Source organism: Neolamprologus brichardi, chromosome 7 (assembly GCF_056152115.1).
Source record: "Neolamprologus brichardi isolate AB-2024 chromosome 7, ASM5615211v1, whole genome shotgun sequence".
NCBI lineage: Eukaryota > Metazoa > Chordata > Actinopteri > Cichliformes > Cichlidae > Neolamprologus > Neolamprologus brichardi.
The window spans coordinates 19,815,448-19,839,151 of record NC_142110.1 but is presented as its reverse complement, the minus strand read 5'-3'; the positions used below and the strand labels follow the sequence as shown (position 1 = coordinate 19,839,151).

At 39.4% G+C, this 23,704-nt stretch overlaps 2 protein-coding genes across 2 annotated transcripts; one reads left to right on the top strand and one right to left on the bottom strand.

Annotated features, from left to right (window-relative positions):
* Positions 1-1,131: 1,131 nt before the first annotated feature.
* On the bottom strand, positions 1,132-6,883 carry ppp1r3ab (protein phosphatase 1, regulatory subunit 3Ab). The gene is made up of 4 exons (XM_006782468.2): positions 6,042-6,883; positions 5,441-5,505; positions 5,244-5,332; positions 1,132-4,501 (listed from the first exon to the last, which is right to left on the bottom strand). Exons 1-4 carry the CDS (start codon positions 6,881-6,883, stop codon positions 1,589-1,591), a joined length of 3,909 nt encoding a protein of 1,302 aa, XP_006782531.2. The 3' UTR covers positions 1,132-1,588.
* Positions 6,884-12,498: 5,615 nt separating this feature from the next.
* LOC102780930 (forkhead box protein P2-like) lies at positions 12,499-23,146 on the top strand. The gene is made up of 15 exons (XM_006782469.2): positions 12,499-12,666; positions 14,659-14,763; positions 15,903-15,983; positions 16,407-16,518; positions 16,763-16,940; positions 17,399-17,503; positions 18,191-18,278; positions 19,221-19,352; positions 20,091-20,274; positions 20,365-20,435; positions 21,678-21,779; positions 21,887-22,008; positions 22,642-22,711; positions 22,796-22,926; positions 23,017-23,146. Exons 1-15 carry the CDS (start codon positions 12,499-12,501, stop codon positions 23,144-23,146), a joined length of 1,779 nt encoding a protein of 592 aa, XP_006782532.2.
* Positions 23,147-23,704: the final 558 nt, after the last annotated feature.

Below are 23,704 nucleotides of genomic sequence, written 5' to 3'. Positions count from 1 at the left end.
AACAAAGTCAGTGAGCTTCCAGACAAAAGACAGCATTACAACGTGTTTCACATGATACCTCGGAAACATCCCGTCTTTATTTAGAAACACTTGAAATCAAAAAGAAGCCCCTGTTTATACCTTTTGTGTGTCCGGCTTATAAATGTTATGGTGTTTCTTTTTAAAAGAGAACGCTAATCCTTTTTTCCCTGAAGTCATACAGCAGCTGTGTTCAGCTTGCACAGCTAAAAGTCAAAGTTGAAAACAAAAGTTACGGGTCCAAGTGACTTGATTTCTATCTGGGTTTATTCATTCATCCCAGGAACTTCAATGACCCCACTCAAACCATTGGGGTGAGTGTGACCTGGCCAAAGAAGATACTAAACCCTGAGTTGCTCCCGGTGCGTTTACTGGACTGTAAATGTTAGTTAAAAAGCACTTAGATGCAGGAAAAAAGTGATGTATCTCAGTATCATGTGTGTGTGTGTGAATGGGTGTGGCATACGGTGTTTTGATAGCTTGAGCAGAAAAGCACCATTTACCATTTACCTCACCTCAGGTGACCTCAGTCGGTCACATGATGGATTGGGGAAAGGTCTCATAGTGGTTTCAGCCCTTAATCCCTGGTAACAGTAATGACTCATGCCTTTTACCGGAGTCTAAATACTTGGACCCTCTACCATTTTTTAGAACCGAAGAAGCCTCTTGGATGATTAGAAAAACATCATCACAAACCCAAAGAACTCCAATTTCCTTCCGTTCCTTAGTCTCTCAAGACTACCCTGACCTGGATGAATCTGCACATGGATACTGATTTTAAGGCTACACCTAAAAAAAAACAAAAAACATGCACATGACATCTACACTAAAAAATAAATGTAGTATAACACAAAAAATATTTCATTTTTTAAGGCATGATCGAAAAATTAAAATTAAAATTAAACATCCTCATTAGCTTCACCACCTATTATTGTATCATAATAGCAGCACTATGAGTTTTTGTGGCAGTCACACACACACACACACACACAGAGCACAGTGAGTAGTGTATTTCACCCTGAAAAAGCTGCAGAACTGATCAATGTAACCATTGTAATGTAGGTTTTATGTACAGTGAAGCATTGAGAATAATGACTTATGACAGCAAACAGGTAACATCCTCCCACAGGGAAGAGACAACATTTATTCTGACGTGTGTGATATCTGCCTAACTGTGTCTTCTTGAGCTTAATTTGGACTTCTGCTGGAAATCTACTTCCTAACTCGTGACGTAACTGGAAGCCCCTTTTCCCCCTACACCACATCCATCCACGCTGTTCGAGTCGATGCTGCGACACCCCGACATGTAGTTACATTTCGGTGGGCTTGCAGCAGGTTGCGCGGAAGGTTATGGTGCAGGGTTAAAGGAGTTTACAGCATAAGTAACAGCATAGATCTCCTGCAAAAATCAGTCTAAATCATGCATTAGTCATCATTGGTTATAGAAAAGAAGAATTGGGTATCACATCAGTACCATGTACACTCTGAAAACCTTTAAAATCAAACAGATTGTTTTTTTAAATTATTATTACATTTTAATTCAGCCCATTGTGTTGTCGTTTTTAACTGGTTACTTCTCTTCTCGGCAGCAGAGCCAAACCACAGATATCAAGTAGAGGCCCAAACAGGCAAAAAAGTCATAATGGTATGCCACAACTAAAAACACCACCAGCAGGGTTGCATATAGCAGTGATTTTGCAATATTGCCACAGGAAAACGTGTCTGTCCAGGACAAAACACTCTGACCCATGCGCTCCTCTGCCAGGGATACAGCGGCATTGTCGGCAATCTTGCCGTCTTCAAGCTTCTCCTGAAGGCGACTGAGGTGTTGTTCTTCATCCTGATATTCAGTGATGGGTGGCATAGTGGCAGACAGCAGTTTGGTTCTGCTTAGACGGGGCCTTTTGCTCACAGTGCTCTTGTCTTCGTGGGACCATCCTCCTGTGCCGACGGCCCTCAGGCAGTGCATGTACAGCTCCACCTCATCGCCCGAGTCCGACTCTGCCGAAGCGCTGTCCTGGCTTGTTTGATCACTTTCAGGTTCATCCGTTAAAGCGCCCCCCTCTGCAGCGGCACAACCATTTCCATCTTCTGACTGAGCTTTTGTGGTGTGAAGACATTGTTTTTCAGTTTGAATGTGTGCACTTTGCTCTTCTCCTATACTTTCTTTCACTGGTACGCTCTCGTCGCCACCCTCCTGCCTGCTGTTCACCAGAGCAGATAAAACCTCTCCATCCTTGCTTCCTGTAATTTCTAACTTCTCTTCCAAACACAGTTCTGGATCTTTTTGTTCCTGTTTCGCCACACATGAATGTGATTCTACAAGCTCCGCCTCTACTGCTCTGTAATTTAGGAATTCGTAATGTGGATCCAGCTCCTCTCCGTTTCCCTCCTTTGGTTCTTTCTCCCGGTCTGCTCCGCCTTCACCTTCCTTATTCAAGTTTATTTTCCCATCTCCCTTTATCTCCTCATTTTCTTGGATGTGTGCCCATTCAATACTGACCTCTTTTCCTGCAAAGTGTTTTTTTGTGTGCAGCTCTGTCTCTACTGGTCCCTCTGTTTCTTGTACTTGGTTCTCCTCAGTTAATTCTTCCCTTCCACCTGTTTTGTTCATCTTTATGACTTGAGCACATTCCACCTCAGTACTGGCACCATCTTCTCCAGAGACAGCCTCTCCGATTGTTTCGCTGTCCTCTTCTACTCCTGTCACTGCCCTCCCCTTGACAAATTCCTCATTTGCAATTTCTTTTTCTCTTACTTCACAGACGCCCGGATTTAAATATACTATCTCCTTTTCTTCTTCGTGTATTAAAATGTTGTTTTCTTCTTCTTTAACCATCATTTCCCAGTCCTTCACTTCAGTGATTTCTCCTAAACAGAGACCCTCCTCCTTAGCTTTGATTTTGCAATGCTCTGTTTTCTCCTGTGTCTCTGTAGTCACGCATTCAGCCAACTCCCCTGTTACCTTAGTTTCACCAGAGGATTTTGATTCATCTTTGAGTGAGCCGTGTGTCATTTTACTGCCTTCTCCCATGTTGTTAGTTTCTCCTCGAGCTTCCAGAAGTGTCTTGGGTGTTGTGAAATCTGATTTCTCCACAAGTTTGCAATTAGGAACAGTTGCTTTTGTAACTGAATTGTCATTGTGGTGCAAATTCAACTTATGCAAGTCTTCACATGGTTTAACCTCACTAAAAGATGCGTTACCAGGACACAGAGCTTTGATTAACTCACATTCATGGCGTTTTACTTCTAAGCCGCCGCTCTGTTGGTCAGGTCCTTCATTAACATGTCCCAGCAGGTCCCCAGAGGTTTCAAGTTTTACAAATGATGTTTGCGGACTGGTCCTGACTTCATGTGTATCGCTTTTTGCGTGCGTTTCATCCAGATTAGTTTTATCATGTGTACATGGATTCTCTGGGAGTGGACGCTGTGTTGTTTCTGCTGTAATTTGGCCTTGGGGGTCATGTGTTACACTGTCTTCCTGTGCTTCTCCCCAGGGATGTAAACTCTCAGCCGGTATTTGTGGATTCAACAAATCTGCTTGCGATAAAATGTTTACAGTCTCAGGACAGCTTAATGTGTCTTCTAAACAAGTTCGTGAACCCTTAAGTGTGCTTGTGCATCTCCGGTCTGTATTTTCAGTCCCAGCCAGAACCTGCAGAGTCTCTGCATTTAATGTCAGACTTAAACTTGCTTCTTCTTCAACACGATTATTGCATGGTGCTATGTCTGTGCATTCCTGGTTTGATTTCTGGTTATTAATCACATTTCGAAGTGCTTTACTATTGTTACTTTTAATATCTGTTGAAACAGTGCAACTAATCTGTCTCATGCCAGTGTGAGGATGTAAGCCTCCGATATTCAGTGTAGCCCGTGCAGGATTTTCCCAGCCAGCTCCTCTCTGACTTTCACTTCCCACTCTGCCAAACACCTGGTGATACAGCGGAGCCACCACAGTGCCAAATGTGAAGCTGCTGGTCTGGCCAACAAGGCTTTCATTTCTCACTGCTGTTCTGCTAATGTATTCATGACCCATGTCTGCCTCCTGACTACTGTCCTGAGATTTGGTATGTTGCTGTTCTGCTTGAGCAAAATTATCAAACAGGTCATCTTGGATGTCCGTGGCACTCTCACCTTCTGCTAATGTGACTGAGGCAGCCAAAGCAATGCTCTCAGATTTCTCTGGCTTGTTCTCAGACTTTCGGTCAAGTGCTGGTGACATAACATGTGAAACACTGAGGAGGGGTTTGCTGCACTTTGCTTGGGAACCTTCTGGTTTGCGGTTGCTCTCAGCAAACAGTTGCACATCTGTATGCCTTTCCTTTGGGGTTTCTTCTCGAGCTGCCTGTGTTACCCCTGGAGGCGATTCGTCTCTATCTGCGTTGTTGGCGTCTCCGTTTCTTTGAGCAAAGTAGTCCCTCACCCGGGCCATCCGTGCAGCCTTTCTGCGACTCCTTTGGCTGTTGTTTACTCCGCTCTCAATCTGTCCACCAACACAGATAGATTCATTTCAACAACATGCCCCTTAAAGAAAACCAAGTGAGGTAAAATTTAAAGTTGCATTTCTCACAACAAGAAGACATTAAAAAAAAAAAAAAAAACATGTCTGACTAAATGTAACTGAAACTGTGAGAAAGCACAAACTGCAAGTATCACTTCTTATTTTTGTTTTTTTAGGTGCACAGCGCATTATGTTATACTGGTGGTACCCAACTCCAGTTATGTGACCCTCTCTGAAAAAGTGCACCAGGGTCATGTTAAGCTCTCTGATCCTCCTGCACCTCACAGTCATACCGATCCTTTAAATGCCCTTACACTGCTAATAATACATCATATATGTAGAAAACCTAACACAGTCTACAACAGGGATTTCAACTCATCTTACATTATGGCCCACTTCAGTGTTTCGTGGGCCGGACCAGTGAACTACATGTTTAATCCCTGAGATATTATTAAAAAAAGGGTACAATATTAATAATACATCTCATTTTTTCTACATAATAAAGAAACATTGCTGTAAAATGAAAATAATCTGTTGGGTTGTAACGAATGTTCAGAATGACAAAAAAAGGATAGGAGTCTTTGCTGGGCCGATTGTGGCCCCTGGGACGTATGTTTGACACCCCTGCTTTACAACATTTTGCATGTGAGGATTTACAATGTCGGGACAGAATTGAAACTGTTGCGTCATCAGTCATATCGGCAACATTTTTTTTCCCACTCACCAGTAATTTCTGTCCATGTTCCTCTGACATTCCTGACTGATCATTCTTAGATTTCAAAGTGTCACCCTCTAGTCCACTGTTGGACACATCTGGAGACAAGAAACATTTTATCTATGATCCTGCTGGGCTATCAAAGCAGTTTTCTTCAATTTCAGGTCATTTCTTCATTTCACAGTGGAGAAAAGGTAAATTTTCACCTGCTGCAATATTTCCCTGTGTTGACGACTCCTTTCCTGAACTGTTTTCCACGCTGGAGTTCGAACTGTAATAAGTTAATTAATTAAAAATGCGATCAGTCAGGGTTAATTCACTTTTCTTTTTCATGTAGCTTCAGGTGATTATCGTCAATCAACAAAGCACGTAAGGTGACAGTGCTGAGATACACAAATTGTTTTGATTAAAAAGTGTTAAATTATTAAAAACTTGTAAGAATTTATATGTGTGAGATGTGAAATTATGTATTTTCTAACTGTGACTGTTGTCCATTTCACAAAGTCTAGATTGGTTATAATGTAAAAAAAAAAGAAAGAAGAAGAAGCATATTTCTTCTATTTATATGAGTTATTCAAATTATAGACCTCACATAGTCGTCACCAAAATAAACTTAAGTTACAAAACTAACTAGCAAAGGACATTTTTAATGAATAGTCGATATTTAAATCAAGGCAGGAAATGGCCTTTACAATCTTCCATAACAAGCATAATGGACATTCCCCTGACCATGCACAATTCCTATAATTAAATAAACCTAAAAAATGTGCTTAAAAAATGTTTTATGAAATCACTTTGTATTCTCACCTGGCTGTCTTGAGGCAGCTTTTCTTGTTCACGTTTTCCTTCTGTGGCTGATCGTTTTCCTTTGTTCTGCGGAAACATGACAGCACGTAGTTCTTGTTGGCGTTGTTGGCCCAGAACGTTCCAACAGGTGTTTCATACCGCAGACAAAAGTCAACTCTGGCCCCCTCGTCCCGAAATGGAGGCCACAAAGTGAGCGTGAATGAGAAACAGTCCGTCAGCCCATCGCTGGAACCAGGGATGTACTCAGCCAGGAGGTCAAAGTGGCTGGACCAGCAGTCCAAAGTTGTTCGAACATATATCGCCTTAGTAAAGGAGATGTTGAGGACGCGCACCACCCCTTTTGCTATTGTGGTCCCTGGAAGTAACTCAATTTTTTCCAGCTCTACTTTCTGCTCCTGGACCTTGGTCAGTAGCTCCTCGGCTAATAACGGGAGAGAAAAATTAAGAGGTGAAAGAATGTATTCATCTTCATCATTGCCTTCCCCATCAGATGTGTCGTATCTTGGCAGTTTGGGCACATCCCACGTGTCAAACTCCTTCACTTGAACCAAATTGAGGCCTTTGGCATCTGCGAAGGAAACTCTCCTGGAGCCACACATGAGAGGCTCAGGCTCCGAGTCCTCATCAGACACAGAGCTCTTTCTCCGTGGGAGAGGAGAGGATTTAGGCCTGATGCCAATGACCACCTCGCCCTCATCATCGTCCACATCCCAGGAGCTGAGGACTGGGACTCCTAAGAAGTTACAGGCCCCAGATCCTCTTGGCTGTCCCCAAAAATCCATGAAGCTCTCTGTGAGAGACTCAGCGTGAAAATGAACTGCGCTGCTTCTGGCAACTGACATTCATGCTCTGACTTAACAGATGGAGTCAAATTACAGATGACATTGTTGCGAGGGCCAACACTATAAATAGGCCAGAAGGGACTTAAACTATGTGCAGTAGTCTTAGTCTTCTCCTGAAGAGAATGTATGACCCAGTGCAGTATTTGTTTTTTTGTTTTTTTGAGGGCTTGTATGACCTAATCTAAACTATAAGTTGATAATCATCTAAGTTTCTTATTACAAACCACCCCAAAGTCTAAATACTTTGTGGACATCTTTGTAGAATCCATGACTCCCAAGGGAGTTATGTTATTTTTACAGGCACATGGGATTTACCATGGTAACTATTTATGTTTTGTTACTTCTGGCCCACAACGGGCTCCATTGTCTGTGAAGGTTCTCAGTCATCCAGGTCATCGTAGTCAAAGGAGCTTGCAAAGAAAAGCGTCTGGACTTCTTTAAGTTACTTGAAGACGTTTCACCTCTCATCCGAGAGGCTTCTTCAGTTCTAAGGTCAAATGGTGGGGAGTCCCAGATATAAACCTGGTGGGAGTGTCCCCCCACAGAGGGACAAAAGGACCCCCTGATGTTCCTCTAATCGCCTGAGCCAAGGTGTGGAACTGGGTGTGGGTCCCAATCAGCCAGAGTTTCGGGTGAGTTCATTGTGAAACCTGGCCCCACCTTATCATGCGAATTCCTGAGGTCAGATGGCCCAGGATGTGAGTGGGCCTTAAGGCGTCTGGGAAGGGATCTCAAAACTGGATTATAGATGGCAGAGAGTTGGTGTCGTAAACCACCGCCTCTGTTCAAAGATGGTCGCTCACAGTGGACATAGATGGCTTCTTTCACTCCTCTTTCAAACCATCTGTCCTCTCTGTCCAAAATGTGAACATTGGCATCCTCGAAAGAGTGTCCTTTATCCTTAAGATGCAGATGGACAGCTGAATCTTGCTGGGTCTGAAGTACAGACCCAGCAACACACTCAGACAAAAACTGGTTCACCCGAAAGACAAAACGCCAAAACACAGACTTAACAATGTGGTGTATGCTGTACAGTGCAGCGAGGAATGCCCAGACCTCTACATTGGAGAGACCAAACAGCCACTTCACAAGCGCATGGCACAACACAGAAGAGCCACCTCCACAGGACAAGATTCAGCTGTCCATCTGCATCTTAAGGATAAAGGACACTCTTTCGAGGATGCCAATGTTCACATTTTGGACAGAGAGGACAGATGGTTTGAAAGAGGAGTGAAAGAAGCCATCTATGTCCACTGTGAGCGACCATCTTTGAACAGAGGCGGTGGTTTACGACACCAACTCTCTGCCATCTATAATCCAGTTTTGAGATCCCTTCCCAGATGCCTTAAGGCCCACTCACATCCTGGGCCATCTGACCTCAGGAATTCGCATGATAAGGTGGGGCCAGGTTTCACAATGAACTCACCCGAAACTCTGGCTGATTGGGACCCACACCCAGTTCCACACCTTGGCTCAGGCGATTAGAGGAACATCAGGGGGTCCTTTTGTCCCTCTGTGGGGGGACACTCCCACCAGGTTTATATCTGGGACTCCCCACCATTTGACCTTAGAACTGAAGAAGCCTCTCGGATGAGAGGTGAAACGTCTTCAAGTAACTTAAAGAAGTCCAGACGCTTTTCTTTGCAAGCTCCTTTGACAACGGGCTCCATTGCACTTGCATCCTGTTTAAAATAATTTCCAATTTGTAAATATCTGATAATTTAATAGCTGTGAAAGTCTCAAGGTGAGAAACAGTCATTCCACACTAGATTTATCTATTATCCACCTATCACATTGGCAGATACCATGATACAGTTTATGGCTCTAGTGTGTAATATTTCCTGTATTTATCTTACAGGTGACAAATTTGCATAATTGCCAAAAAAGTGGTGAGCGCTTAGTATTAGTGAGTAAAACATGTTTAACAATGAATAAGAATGAATGGTAAGCACTTGATTGATTCGTATGAGACAAGGCTTTCGTCCAGGCTGTTAGAGGATGTGATGCAGACAGAATACTTTTATTGCAGTGCTCCGTCGTGGAAGGTAGGGTAAAAATAAACCATGAATACAGAGGAAGGAAGCTTCGTGCTACATATTATTGACACTTTTTACAATATAGAAGAAAAAAAAAAGCAGGAAGTGATTTTAAACATGTACCTGAGACAGAGGAGAGCAGCATCATTATAGAACAAAACATGAAGCAGTATTTACTTTTAAGACAAGTATTGTATTTTGTATGCATTCATTTCTTTTTCTTTGTTCCTTTTAAACATGCTCTAAGAATTTGTAACTCAGTAAACATCCGATAAGGGCAGCATGACAGATGTTTACTGTAAACATTATGTATCAGTAGGTAATGGATAATAGGTAGTGATTTGTAAATGAATGTAGATAATATTATACTACATTATATTTCAAAATAACTAGGCAGCTCATGTTCTTTCTCTTGATCATACTTTTATTAATAGCTAGAAATCTTTTTGAGGTCAACTTGAAAGAAAGGCAGATGAGAAAAGTAATGAGGTCAGAGGTCAAGCGTCACATGATATTTCAGTGTAGACTATAGTGTGATATTTAGAGTCCTCATATAGCAGTATCATTTCCTAAATGTCACCAATACAAAGGCAGTAGAATTTTAAGTGCAGTTTTAAAGATAAAAGTTATGAAACTTTGACCTTATTTGACTCTGAAGAATTGGCCAGACGTTCCCAGTAAAGCGATATTTAGAATTCCCATATATCATTCCCTATATGCTTATATGTAGTCAATATAGGCATATAGGGAATATTTAGAAAACATAGTTTCTCACATAATTTATTTTTTTATTATCTATTATTATTATTTATTTTCATCTTTACAAGGTACTTTCTATATGCTGATAATACACATTACACTTATAAGAATGATAGTTTCTAATTCATAAGGCTTTTTGTTTTGGCATTTTAAATCAATAATCCGTGAGGTTGACCTGAAAGACCTTGGTGGATGGAAGTGAAATTTTAATGGGTTATTAATATGACCCCACTCAAAATTCATTCAAACCTTTTCGAGCTCTGTTTGGTGTATAACCTCCTTGGCGGCAGTAATAACTGCAACAAATGCTGTTAGAACCTTTTCCAGCATCCTTACTAACTCTTCCTAAATCTTCTGAGCACACATAGACCTTGTCTAAGCTCTTACTCTGTGGTGTTGCTCTGATTGCCAAAGCCACCCTGTCTCCCCCCTCCCAGAAACTCAACCTGAGGTTTCTCTACCTCAGGAACCCCGGTCCTGTTTGGAGGAACAGCAACGAGCACAACGACTGGTTTGTGAACCGAGTCCTTGGCTCAGGTGGAGCCACAATGCTGTCTGCAGGACACGTAGAGGAATAAAATGAGGGGACCTCATCACATTATGAGCCTTAGAGCATCACAGTGGGTTGGTTGCTGAACTGAAAGAGAGTCACACACAATCAAGGCTAGGACACCACCACTGTAACCCTTTAGGTTTCCAGTCTCCAGCTGTGAAAGAGTGAAACAGTAAAAGAGTTTAGAAAAACAAAAACAAATAAAAGAACTCATTTCAAATCCCTAAATAATTTTATAATGAAACAGAACAAGCTGGAGGCAGAAAAAATATAAGATGTGAATACACACAACACTAGTAGTATTTAATGATGTATTGACTTTTAATTCGATGGTGTTTTCCAACTGTTATTATATCCATATTGTGATTTTGATACTTAATTGCTTGTAAGGTGTCCTTGAGTGTCTTGAAAGGTGCCTATATATAAAAAACACATTATTACCTTTTTCATCCAAATTGGAAGGCAGGTAAATATTAATCCAGTAGGTGGCAGAAAGTTACCTTGGTAACAATATACACAAGTCAGTCATTACCTGCTATGAAGTCTAATCTTGTACTTTTTGTGAAGAAGTCCATTTCCCTCAGCTGTTACTTCTGTGAATGTACACGATGTAAAAGGCTTCTTTTTAACACGTTTTATCGTGCATTATTGCTATAAATATTTTTTAAGCTAACACATTAATTCTTTGTCTGGATTATTTGAGGGAAAACTAAAGGTTTCTGAGCCTTTCCTTGTGATCCCTCATACCAACAAGAGATAAATTACAAGGACGTGGCTTTTAGTCTTTAGTCCTCACCCTCGTCGAGGACGTTTATATGATAAAGGTGGCACGCTGAAAGTAAACATTTTTTAAAATAAATCCATAATGATTGTGCAGAACTGTCTTCCACAAAGTTTATTTTGTCTCAGACATGTCGAGAGTTATTCAGGGTGTTATTTGTCAGTTTGTCAGCTGCGTGTCTGCACTCTAGGGTATACTGCATTCATCAGCAGGCTAAATTAAACACTTCTATTTGTTTTTATGTACTGCTGTGTTTTTTTGTTGTTTTTTTTTTCAAATGTGCAGACGCAACTGTAAATAGCTCTTTGATAAGAGTTTGACAGTTGTGTGGTTAGAGAGCCCTTTTTTCAGACGTCTTAGATACTGAATATCTAAATAAAGTAAAACTATACTTGTCTTCTCTAAGAAATTTAAAAAGGACTCTTTGTTTTTCATTTAAGACAATAAATGATGTGTGTTAGGGGGCGTTTTGCTTATTGCACTGTGTACATCTATGAATATCTCAAAGAAAAATAGTGTCAGGATTTAAAAAACCCCCAAAAAAAACAGGTAGCTAGGAAGCACAACACTGTGTGTGCTGTATGCACTAATGTGAATAATACATGTTCTATAAATGTGTGTATTCTTACAATGTAAATAACATTAATCAATTCAAATTTTTAGAGGAGCTTTTTAACATTGCAGGTCCCTGCCTTTTATTGCTGATTTGATAATATTGTTTTTCCTGCTCACAGTGCTGTGACTCCTCCCCTCGAGGTAGTCACACAACTCCATCAGTTATCTCTCATCCACACTCCAAACTGCCTAGTTGAAGACACCAACTCTTCTTGGCTGCTCTGAATTCAGCTGTTCACCTTAACGGTACGAAGCTTTTGTTCGTTTTCAGTAGGAGAGCTTAGATTGTACTTCCTGTGCATTTTAGGACTTTATATGAAAACTTAAAGCCATGTTTTATGTAACAGGATATGTGTTTAAACTATTGTTAGGAAGCTTTTTATTAGCTTTGCCTTTGTGCAGTGGTAAGATATGTTGACTAATTTTCTTTAATGCCTGTACATGTTATAATCTACAGATCGATTTTCTGGATACATCCGGTTACAATCAATCATTCTGCTTTTTGATGGTATTAAATGATTAAATCTTACAGGGTATTATCGTTTAAATGTTAGGAAGTCAATAACAGTTCAAAAAAAGCATGCACCAATGTTTTTTATGATTGGCATTCATTAAAATAGTTGAAATCTTTACTTGAAAGTCAAAAATGTATCTATATTTTTTGGTCAGCAGTCCTCTAAATATTATCTGCAGCATCTTTCAGCCTATTTTAGGCCTTTCTTGAAACATTTTATTTTTGTTTTGGTTGTAAGAATATTTTTTAATTAGAGTTTCTTTATCCTCATTTAGTCACATGCTGTCTTTGAGATTTTCTTTTTTTCAAATAGCAGTAGAAGTTTGCAGCTTCCATCTTTGATAACCAGCTTCTTTTATGATGTTAGCTGAGATGCCAGAGTCCCCTCTCAGTCCCACAACAGCCCGTCAAAACCCAGCCAGCAGCCTCCTCAGTCACACAGACAGTAGTGGAGGGGAAAGAGTCGCTAATGGGAACGCTGGCGCTCTGAGTGGCGACGACTGGCAGACTCTTCAGCATAAACAGGTATGTGTGTGTCCTGCTACTCCTTCATCGTGCCCCTCATCCTCCTTTTCTTCATCCTTCAGCTCTTTCCTCTCCTTCATAAGTGGAAAACAGAACACTCTTCCTCAAACAGATGTCAAGAGAGAAATACCCCATGGCCTCATATTGGATATCCTCTGGCAGGACACGAAACCCAGAGCTCGCGGCTCTGTTGACAGTGACAAAGATTTCATATGAGATCTGAGGGGAGCGGGGAGTTGAGACACAGAATTCTTGTTTGTCCTTCATTATTAGTTTGTGAGTCAGAGCCAGGGAGGAATAATTGTGCACAGACCTAGGTCAAACAGATGCAAGTGAACGGCAAATAAGCATGGCCCAACACAATTTTATGGTTGTCTCTTGCAATTCCATCCCTGGTAATCTTAATCTAAGGGATCAATGAAACAACCGAGATAATTAGCGGCCAGCAACAGCGCTTCCTCCAGTCCGTCCTGTCATCTTGTCACTTTTGTTCTGTTCTATTCTCCTAATTCACTTTCTAAATCTGGACTTCAACTTGTGCCAGCACTCAACTGCATGGTGTTAATATTTAAAGATCCTATTTTTTGGTTGGGGGGGGGGGGGGGGGGGGGGGGGCAGATGGGGGGTATTTTCAGCTGACATAATAACTTTATCCTGTTGCAACATTGTCTGTCTGCCAGAGTGTGATTCTGGTCTTCAGAATTTAATAATGACTTGTGATATGAATATTTTTTTTCAATCTGAAAACCCTAAAAATATTACAAATAAGGACTATTCATGTAGAAAACTGTTTTTTTTCTTTGATAATAAAAGGCAGGGACCGTCATCTTTAATGCATTTCTTTCTTACCTGTATCCAGGCTGCACGCAGCAAATGGATGCACGGGGATTTGTAAAGCGCGATAATGAAGCCAGCTGCACCTACATGCAAAAGAACATTCAGGGAGAACAAAAAAAGTTTGACACATATATTTGTCAGTCTTGTCTTAAACTTTTATATTTTTAAAAACGTGGCATAACCACCGTGTGGTTTGTGTTTTTTTGGGGGTGTTGCTTTTGTTAACAGTGGTAGTTGAACTTTTTTAAAGCTTTTTTTTTCTTTGCTAATTTTGGTAAAGCGTCTTTGTCCTCCCCCTGGTTTTTGAGAAAGTATGTCTACATAATCTTGATGGTTGATTTAACTTCTGCCAATCAACCAGTAAATTAAAAGGCCAGCTGTTTCAGCACTAAATAAGACCACTGCACCTCCTTCCTTCCTTGTTCTTCATGTAATGCCTATTGCTCTTAACTTTCTCAGTCTGGTTGAACACAGGGGGCAACATCTCAATGGACTGATGGGTGGAAAAATTACAAACTTGAGGTCCTTGGTGATTCTTTCATTACATCCTACAGGCTGCTGAGATATTACTTCAATATGACAGCTTTACCAAACCCAAAGAGCAGCCTTAGTCTTGGTTGACGGTTGATGTTTTATATATAGATAAGGAGACCACATACTGCAAAATTCAAATAAATTATATTTTCCCCAACAATCATTTAGTAGCACCTTTTTTATGTGTTGTTTGTAATACAACATGTGGAATATGCATGTTGTTGTTTCCTAATGCAGTCATGGTAATTGCTGTAGGCTCTGTGTGACTACAAAGGGAGACAATCGCCCTGTTATTTGTCACCCTATCAGTGACAGCGCAGATCAGTTATTATTCTGGGAGTGTTTGCCTTTATTAATACCCATACACTTCTATTAGGAGCCACAACAAGCTTGAAATTGTGTTGCTAATTAACTGGTCAGCCTATCTCCAGTCTCATTTTGGGTCAGTGACACAATCCAGCATGATGATGTTCACAAAAGGTTGACAACACTGTTGTGTAATTGGAAAGATTCCCATTTGATGGTTATTACTGTTTATCACCTGACACTCTGTCTCAGTTATTGTTTTGACTGCACTCCCGACTGTCTTTTAAAATGTTGTCCTTCCTCTTCTTCTTTGAGGTCTTTCTTGCTATGATGGCCCCTCAGCAGATTCAGCAGTTTCTGGCTCCCAGCCAGCTGCAGGCTCTGATCCACCAGAAGCAGCAAGCCCTTCTGCTTCAGCAGGTATATGCACAGTTAACATATATACATGTCAGGGTGGTGGTGTTTGATAAACATGACTTACATAACACAGCAAAGTTTGTAAATTGGCTACTTTAACAACTATTTATTTGTTTATTTATTATTTGCATATACATATAATTATTATTATGATTGTTGTTAATTTAGCCTAGTTTACTAGCTAAGAGAAGTCACTTAGCTAGCAAGCGTTAAAAAACTACAAAATTCTTATCAATGGGAACTTATGACAATGAGAATACATTGTTGTTATAAGGTTAGATATTTGAGTTAATGTTACTGCAAAATGATTTAGACTGAGGCCATGATTAACATGAGCTTAAAAGCTATCAAGGTGAGCTAATTTGTAAGTTAGTCATTCCAAAGCAAACTGGTGTTCCAAAGTCAACCAATATGTATAATAATAATAATAATAATAATAATAATAATAATAATAATAATAATAATAATAATAATAATACAATAACACAGCAGCTTACTAAATGTCATAATACATATTTAACATTAGATAAAGTGCAAAAGTGCTAGTGCTAGCACATTATGACTTGGAGAACCAAAAGGTATAATTATTAAAAAATAAATAAAAGGGCCTGCACTTCTGGATTTTAACTCAACCTTTTGACTTACCTAGACTTTCTCCACTAAGGTTTAACTCCATCTCATTAAATAGAATGTATTAATTTTGGCTTAGTACCATCATATCACCAAGATGTCAGTGTTTAAAATGACAATGTTAGCCTATGACCCCTTTCTGCTGTGGTTTCTGTTGTTGTTGCTTTGTTGTTCTTTATTCTCCTCTTGTAGCAGGGAAACAACAAAGAATCATGATTTTTATAAAGATTTTGCCTGGGTTAAAGTGTTTTAATGCTTAAGCACGCAGTCTTTGAACAGGTTTAATATCAGACAGCCTATACCCAGCTAGTGTGTCTGTAAATCTCTATCTTCAGTAAAAACCTTTTTGTCATTCTTTCCACCTTCTGTAATATACCAAATACTGAAATTGTACCACACACCTAAGATTGGCAAACGTGAGGCAGCCTAAAATAAATAAAACAAACAAATATTTCTACCAGTAGCAGTTATAAGTGTCTAAATGATCGTGATAATGCTACATTTTTTGATAGCATCACCTGAAAGAGTTCTACAAGAAGCAGCAACAACAGATTCAGCTGCTTCAGCAACAGTCCAGTAAGAAAATCAAAGAGGTAAGAGTCTCAGGCTAGAATATTACACACCTATATATTTTTGGAGGATATCCTATTGTTGAAGATTGATACACATATAAAAAATAAATATTTATTTCTTTTCCTTTCTCTGGTTGTAGAGATTAAAGTGAAATAATGAATGGATTTGGGCTTTTATTTTGAAAGAATTTTGACATCTGAGCTTGAACAGAAATAGTATGTGGATTTGGCCTTTTATTTTAAAATCATTTCAGTATCTGATGAAGTCATTAAAAGTTATTATTAAATGGTGATATCACCTGACTTAAAAGCCCAAAATCAATATCTAAACATCTACCAGATGTGACCCTTAATGGACTGACTGGTCTCACTCTGGTATGGCAAAAGAGAGTGAGGGCAGTGTTTACTACCTCAGTAGAAATGCTTTCTTTCCCCATCCTCCAGCTCTCCTCTCCCCAGCTCGTCTTCCAGCAGCTCATCCAACTCCAGCAGCAGCAACAGCAGCAGCTCCTCCGGGCGCACAGACCAGCGCTGTCCTCTCCCACCCTCTCTCCAGGTCACTCCTCTTTACATCTATTTCCAAAGTTATACATTAAAAAAAAAGTTTCTTCAAATCAACTCTTTCATTTTGTGTATACTATGTGTTTTAAGTCATCATTTCGAGATTGAAGGAACAGCAGGGGCACTGTATAATTAATGTACATTGAATAACAAATGCTACATCGCTAGAAAAATACACCACAGCTACTTTGCTATTTGCAGGAGTATTGATAGACTTTGTGTTTTCAATCATCTTTTAGCTTGTCTCAGTCCTGCAGAGATGCAGCAAGTATGGAAAGAGCTCACAATTGGAATGACTGAAGATAAAACCACAATAAAAGAGAATCGAGAATCTTCCGCTGGCAAAATAATGTCAGCAAAAGTCCCAAGGAGACAAGCCGATGACCTGCAGTCTGCCTGTCCTCACAGAGCTGAAAGGTAAGAGCCGTCTGTTCTCGCTGTAAGCAGCAGGAGTGCTCAGGTGACACTGCCTTTTTTCTGTTAACATCAAAGACTTGTCATCTGTAGACATTTTTTTTTTCTCTCAAGGTGCGGGTGAGGAGATGTTTGCTTTTGAGACTTCACTTCTAATTCCCCTTGGGGACGATGTATTTTGTATTGTTTGTTTGCTTTGTGTTCTGCCACCTGAAGTGGATCAGCAAAGAAAAAGTTTACGTAACTGCAGTACACGTCCTGAATCAAAAGTAAATAGTTATCCTGTTTTTTGTGCTTTTTTGTCAGTGCTCCCTGCCACCTCTCTCCTGTCATTTCTGCTACCTGAAAAGAAAACAAAACACTCTTATATCTGTTTTATTGCTGTTTTGTTGTTTGCCTGCTGTGGTTTCTTTAATCTTGACAGGCCCTTCTCTCTCTCTCTCTCTCTCTCTCTCGATCAGCACTGTTAAAGGTGATCACGCTGCCAAACACGCCCTCTTCGGTCACGGCGTGTGTAATTGGCCCGGTTGTGAGTCCGTCTGTGAAAACTTCAGCCAGTTTATCAAGTAGGTTTAAACAATCTTCACACTTTTAATTTTTGACATATAGCAGTGAAAACAAAGCAGCAGAATAACTGACATCTCTTAACCTCATCTTCAGATAGTAATGGATAATATGTGAATTATGTAATCACATTTTTTTTTAATGAAATGGATTACATTTGAAAAGACACATAATTAGATAATAGTTGTCCACTGTTATGGATTTGCTTTTTTCATTTTGATTACTTCTTTCAAACTTTACAATTTTAAAATTATGATTTTGATCAGCTTATAGTTAAATATGTTAATTATTATGTTAGTTATGTTACTTTGTGAAAAAAAATCTAGTTATTTAAAACTAAAATTAGAAATTAACACTATTTTATTGTTTGTGTTGCTTGTTTGTTTGTTTACTGTTCACTCAAAACCAAAACGAACATTGAGACATGAGAATAACAATATAAATAAACTTAAACTTAATTTTTCTTTCTGCAAATATTGTAAAATCCTTTACTTCCACACAGCTGATTTGGGTTTGATTTATTTTTGTTTAGATACTTACTGCTGTTGTTATAGCCCATAACATTCACTTCATCATCAGTGTGGATCTAAATGTTGTTTTATCCACAGTATTTGATAAGAGATGAAAGATTCTTCCTCTACTTCTACATTTAAAAAAATCTCCTAACATATTTGCTCTATATGTTTCAGGCACATAAACAGTGAACATACTCTGGATGACAGAAGTACAGCCCAGTGCAGAGTCCAGATGCAGGTGGTTCAGCAGCTTGAGCTTCAGGTAGGGAATCTAACTTATAAGTATCACTGACAGAAAAGGAAGCAGCGATGCTTGAATTATGTCCGATTTATTGAAACTTGCACAGTGTTAAGATGTTCTCAAGGTCAGCATTGATTTTATCATTTTATGTGCAATTTCCAACTGAGGTCTACAAACCAGAAGCACGAGTGTTCATAAATCCAGGCTTAAAGCAGAGGAGCTAGAGCCTTTCAGCAGTGTTTCAGCTGCCCACGTCTCTGTTGAAAACCTACTTATTCTTGCTTTCAGTTCTAGTTGAGCAGAGAACCTTAGCTTTTATACTTAATTGATTGTATTTGATGATTTATAGTATGTATTTGGTGACTGTTACATTTTGTATAACCTGTGCACTTTGGTGAGCTGAGTTTTTTTTTAAAATGTGCTCTAGAAATAAACTTTGACTTGACTTTCAGAGCGTTCTTTCGGTGCTTCGCATGTTACAATAACCTCTAAATTGTTATGGATCATGTGGGGGATTAGTTGCTACGTCATCAAAATGTGTAATATTCTATAGACTGAATGATGAACTGAGATGATGATACAGTCATAATTTAAAACATGGGTGATACCTGATATTATGCATGAGATAAGAGGATTTTTCTATATACTTTATATATGCCCAACCCAACCAAGAAAAAAAAAAGTTTATATTTGGAGCAAGGCTTGTCTGCAGTCACTTCAAACAAGAAACACTTGATTAATTTCTCCAATGCTCGACTGTCTAGAAACCTTTCTGTTTATGCTAAATCCTCATGCAACATTCAGCCCCTGCTGTGCTTTTCCTGGTGTTTGACACAGAACGAACGCTTTCTTCCAGAGATCTGTCAGGTTCACAGCCTTCCATTTCAATAACCTCTGTCTGGTGATTACAATGTGACACCATCCACTACAATTTCCGCTTCCTTTCTTCATCTCCTCTTGCAGCTCTGCAAAGAACGGCAGCGTCTGCAGGCAATGATGGCTCACCTGCATCTGCCATCTTTAGAAGCTCAATCGCTCTCGGCGCCTGCACAGTCGCCACAGTCCGACACGGCTGCTGACCCGTGCGGCCCGCAGGTAGGCAGCGTTCAGTAATAGCTGCGCGAACAACACAGGTTGAGTAAATGAGCCGTGATATTTACGGCTTCACGGGGGGGGGGGGGACTCCAAATATGTGGAGAAAACAGCACATCTGGCTTCACCCTCATCTCTTCTAGTGCTGATGAAGATACTGCTAGGCTGTAATTGACTTGTTGAACTTTTACAGTTGAATGAGTTGCAAAAGCAAGCTGACATTTCCTTAGGAACAAAAAAAACCCCAAAACACAGCTCTGAGGCAATGCTATGTGGGATGAGGGTCCTGGTAAGAAATATTTTTTCAAATTGAAACACAAATTCATTTTTTGAAAAAGTTTACAAAGCACCTTTTGACTATGGCTCTAATTTGATCTTTGCTCTTTTACTTTGCGGAGCCCTCGGTGCTTTTTCAAAGCGAGGACGCTAAATGTACAGAGTGCCCTCTCTCCTCTCCGTGTCCAGCTGTTGGCACAGACGTGCTGTGATAATGTGGGAGCTAATCATTTGTTAATCTTGCAAATATTGCGCCATAATCACAACACCCACCAAACAATTTCACCCTATAATTAACAATAATTGGCTTCCTCCTTATTGTGATATTAGAGGAATCACCTCTGAGGAGGTGAATCCAATCGCTCCGTTACGCCCTGTTATGAATCTCCCACTCTGTTTTGTTTCCCTGTCAGAGTGTTCGCTGCTCTCGATCCTTTGTTAACTTCATGCTTTTGTCACTCTCAGCTCACTTCAGTCACCAACAGCTTGCCCTCGCTGAGACCATCAGACCCAGCCCAGGTGTCCCCTCGACCTCTAGATCCTGTTGGCACTCCATCCCAGGGGTGTGAGAAAGAGTTCCCCTCTCACACGTCAGGCGTTGGGCCTATGAGACGTCGTAATCACCCTCTGGTCTACTCGCTGTCTTCAGGTGAAGTGTAACCTGGCCACTTGACACACAGCAGCTCGTTCCAGATTTTTTACTTTGCTTTTTCTTTATTCTGCTTTCTTCTTGTTTCAGAAAATGAATATGAGCTTTACAAAAACACTGATCTCAGACCACCTTTCACCTATGCCACACTGATTCGACAGGTATGACAGGTTTTTTTTTAAACTTTCTATTCGCCTTCTTTTATTTTGTATTTGCTGGTCCCATATTAATGGATAAACAACGTTTTCATGGAATCTCTATGTTGCATATTAATTTGAATAACTTGATTGAAGTGATACAATTTTCAATCAGTGTTTGAAGTTTTTATCAAGTTAAATATAAATGTTTTCCTGTTGTTTTAGCAGTCAGCTGGTTTTAGAGCGTGAATATGGAAAAAACTGACACGAGGTCTTTTTACAACTGATTAATAAGTAAAAATAGTTTGCACATGACTCACTAGTTAACTATAAGACAGAATAATGTTATAAAACAGAATAAAAAATTTAATTTTCAATATTTTTATCCACCTGACATCAAAAAATGTGCTTGTTTGTGTTTTTCTTTTTATATCTTTTATATATTTAACCTCGGTTTGTATATGCAAGTTTAGAAATTTTGTTCTGTTTGTGTGTGTGTGTAAAAGATTGTATTAGGTTGATGTTTGTATATTAGATTTCATATATGTGTATGTAGTTAACCAATTCATTTACATTTTTGATGTCTCATGTGTGTTATATGTTGTTTTGCTGTTGCACAAAATGTAAAAACTGTGCAAGTACACTTTAACTACGTCGATAAAATAAGTGTGAAGAAGAATCATTAACTGAGTAAAAAAAACTGGATAGAAACTATTAAGCACAATAAAAAATACAACAAAGTAAGTAAATAAAAAGAAGGAAGTAGTTGCCTACTTCAATTAAGAGTCCAATTAAAGGTCGGTTTTACATTTCTGTTTGGAGCTTGGAGTATAAAAGTTCCCTCACCAAAGGCATTGCGTCCTGCGCTTTGGAGCAACTAGCAGACTCATGCCAGAGAATCCGAGCAGTCATAGCAGCTCATACTTTGTAACCATGTGAGACATCTAATAGATCACAGGGTGCTTCAAAAACATCTGGAAGCAGTAAATGTCAGGAGTCTCCTTCTGGTCCAGATACATGCTCACCTGCAGGGTTGTGAAATATCTGTAATTGATTTTTTTTCAACATTTTCGTAGCAAAGTGTGAATCATGATACAAAAACATGCATCTGTTTCTACTATTGCATTATTTTTGCAGAATTGGTGATTCCTTAAATTAAAACAAACACAAAAGCCGTATCTTTGTTCCTTGCCTTCGATAAACTAGTGAAGGCTTTAATTTGATCCTGTATTGTGCTACAGTGTATTATTTCCTTTCCATCTACAGGCTATCATGGAAGCATCAGACATGCAACTAACCCTCAACGAGATATACAACTGGTTCACAAGGACATTTGCTTATTTCCGACGCAACGCCGCCACATGGAAGGTATCCCACCTGCAGATAATTAACTCTGTATCCCACTGTGTGTCATACCCGATGCATGCAGCATGCATTCAGAAATATCTTCCTCACTCTGATTTCATCTGGATCAGAATGCAGTTCGACACAACTTGAGCCTGCACAAGTGTTTCGTGCGCGTGGAGAATGTGAAAGGTGCAGTGTGGACTGTGGATGAGGTGGAATACCAGAGGAGGCGATCCCAGAAGATCACAGGGTACAGTAGATCCTCCTTGTTTATCGCAGTGCCGCCATCAGGGTATCTGTACATATTTCATAAATATAATGATAATTAATTACACAATAATCAAAATATCACATTTTAATCACAAAACACAGCTTTAGCATGAGCCACCACAAACTTCTGCTGTTTGTAAATTCACAAATTTATAGTTATTAACACTGTTGTGTGGTTGTGTAACACTGTTATCAGTGTTACACAACTTTATGGTCTACAGTGCTAAGTATCATCTATATTATAAAAACCAAAAGGAAAGGTTTAGTTTCCTTATTTTAAAGACAGACATCTCTGCAGGTGATTTATTTAAAACTGAGTCTCACTGAAAATTGCTGTGAAATATAAGGTGCAATATTAATCGAGACAAAAGTTAGATTTTTAGCATTTCCAGGAATCACGGCTTTGAAATTTAAGTTGAAATCAATCCATAAATTCCAATCTGATCGCTCTCCTTTATCACTCAAATCCGACGATGGTAATGTTGACTTTGAGAAAAAATTCTCAAAAAACTTTAAAATATAGATAAATGTGGTTGGAAAAATTCCATTCAGTAGAGGCCCTTTACTTTATGAATTTTCATTGCTGTTATCTGTTATTTTCTATTATCTGCAGAAATCCATCACTGATGAAAAGTATTTCCTCCAGTGCAGGTTATGGAACCCTAATGAATTCTGGCTTGCAGGTGAGCCAATGCATTCTCAACGCAGGAGTGCTAACAGGTTGGGGGCGTGGCCACTCTTTCATTTATGCTCACTTTTCTTTTCAGACCGCACTGGCAGAGGCGTCACTGCCAGGACTCAAGAAAGACAACGTAAGAGGAAATTCAAAGAGTCAAATACAAAAGAGCAGCATGGCTGACAGCCACAGAATCCAAAACTTCTCTCCTCGTGTCCAGACGTGAGTTTAGCTTTGATATAAAATTCACTCCAAAAAAATTCAGCGATATAACTCTGAAGTTTGATGTCTTTTCTATTTAACCTCTTACAGGCCGCTTTTCCTTGAAGACAAAGAGCTGAAGGTGAATGACCAAGGATGTCTGATACAGACAGTGAAACCAGTCAGTTTGCAGCCAGACATGAGTGAAAATGATGGAAGGCATTTGTTTGACCTTGAATGACTCTTTGACTGTTAATAAAAGCAGTAAAATCAGCATTAAAACCATTTAGAATATTTTCTATTCATCGGCAAATGTAATAAAGTAAATTCAGCTTTGAGACAGATTAGAGCAGCCTCAATTTCTCCTCAATTTCAGCCAAACAGCAAAAGAAAGAATATAGTGCCACTTCTGGTCTCTGTACTGGGAATACTTTTATCAAATATTTAAATATTGCACTGTATATCTTAATAACAGTTATTATTCAAATATCAAACAGACATGTAACAAGTTGACTAGCATTTAAAGGTGACTGAGATTAGTCGCATTTCTTAGGATAATAGTATTTTTTGTTTGTTTGTTTGTTTGTTTTGTTTCACTTTCTAACGGACATCTTGCCAAGAAAATGGCAACAATTTAGAACAATTTGTGATTTTTCACCAAAAACAACCCGTACGCTTTTGTATTAATTATTTATGATGATATAGATAATGTTTGTTGATAATGTTTGTTAATAGTTTGTGTCTCAAAGACACTTTTAAATAACTGAAAAGCATTCGTTGTGCACTGTTTCTTCTGTTT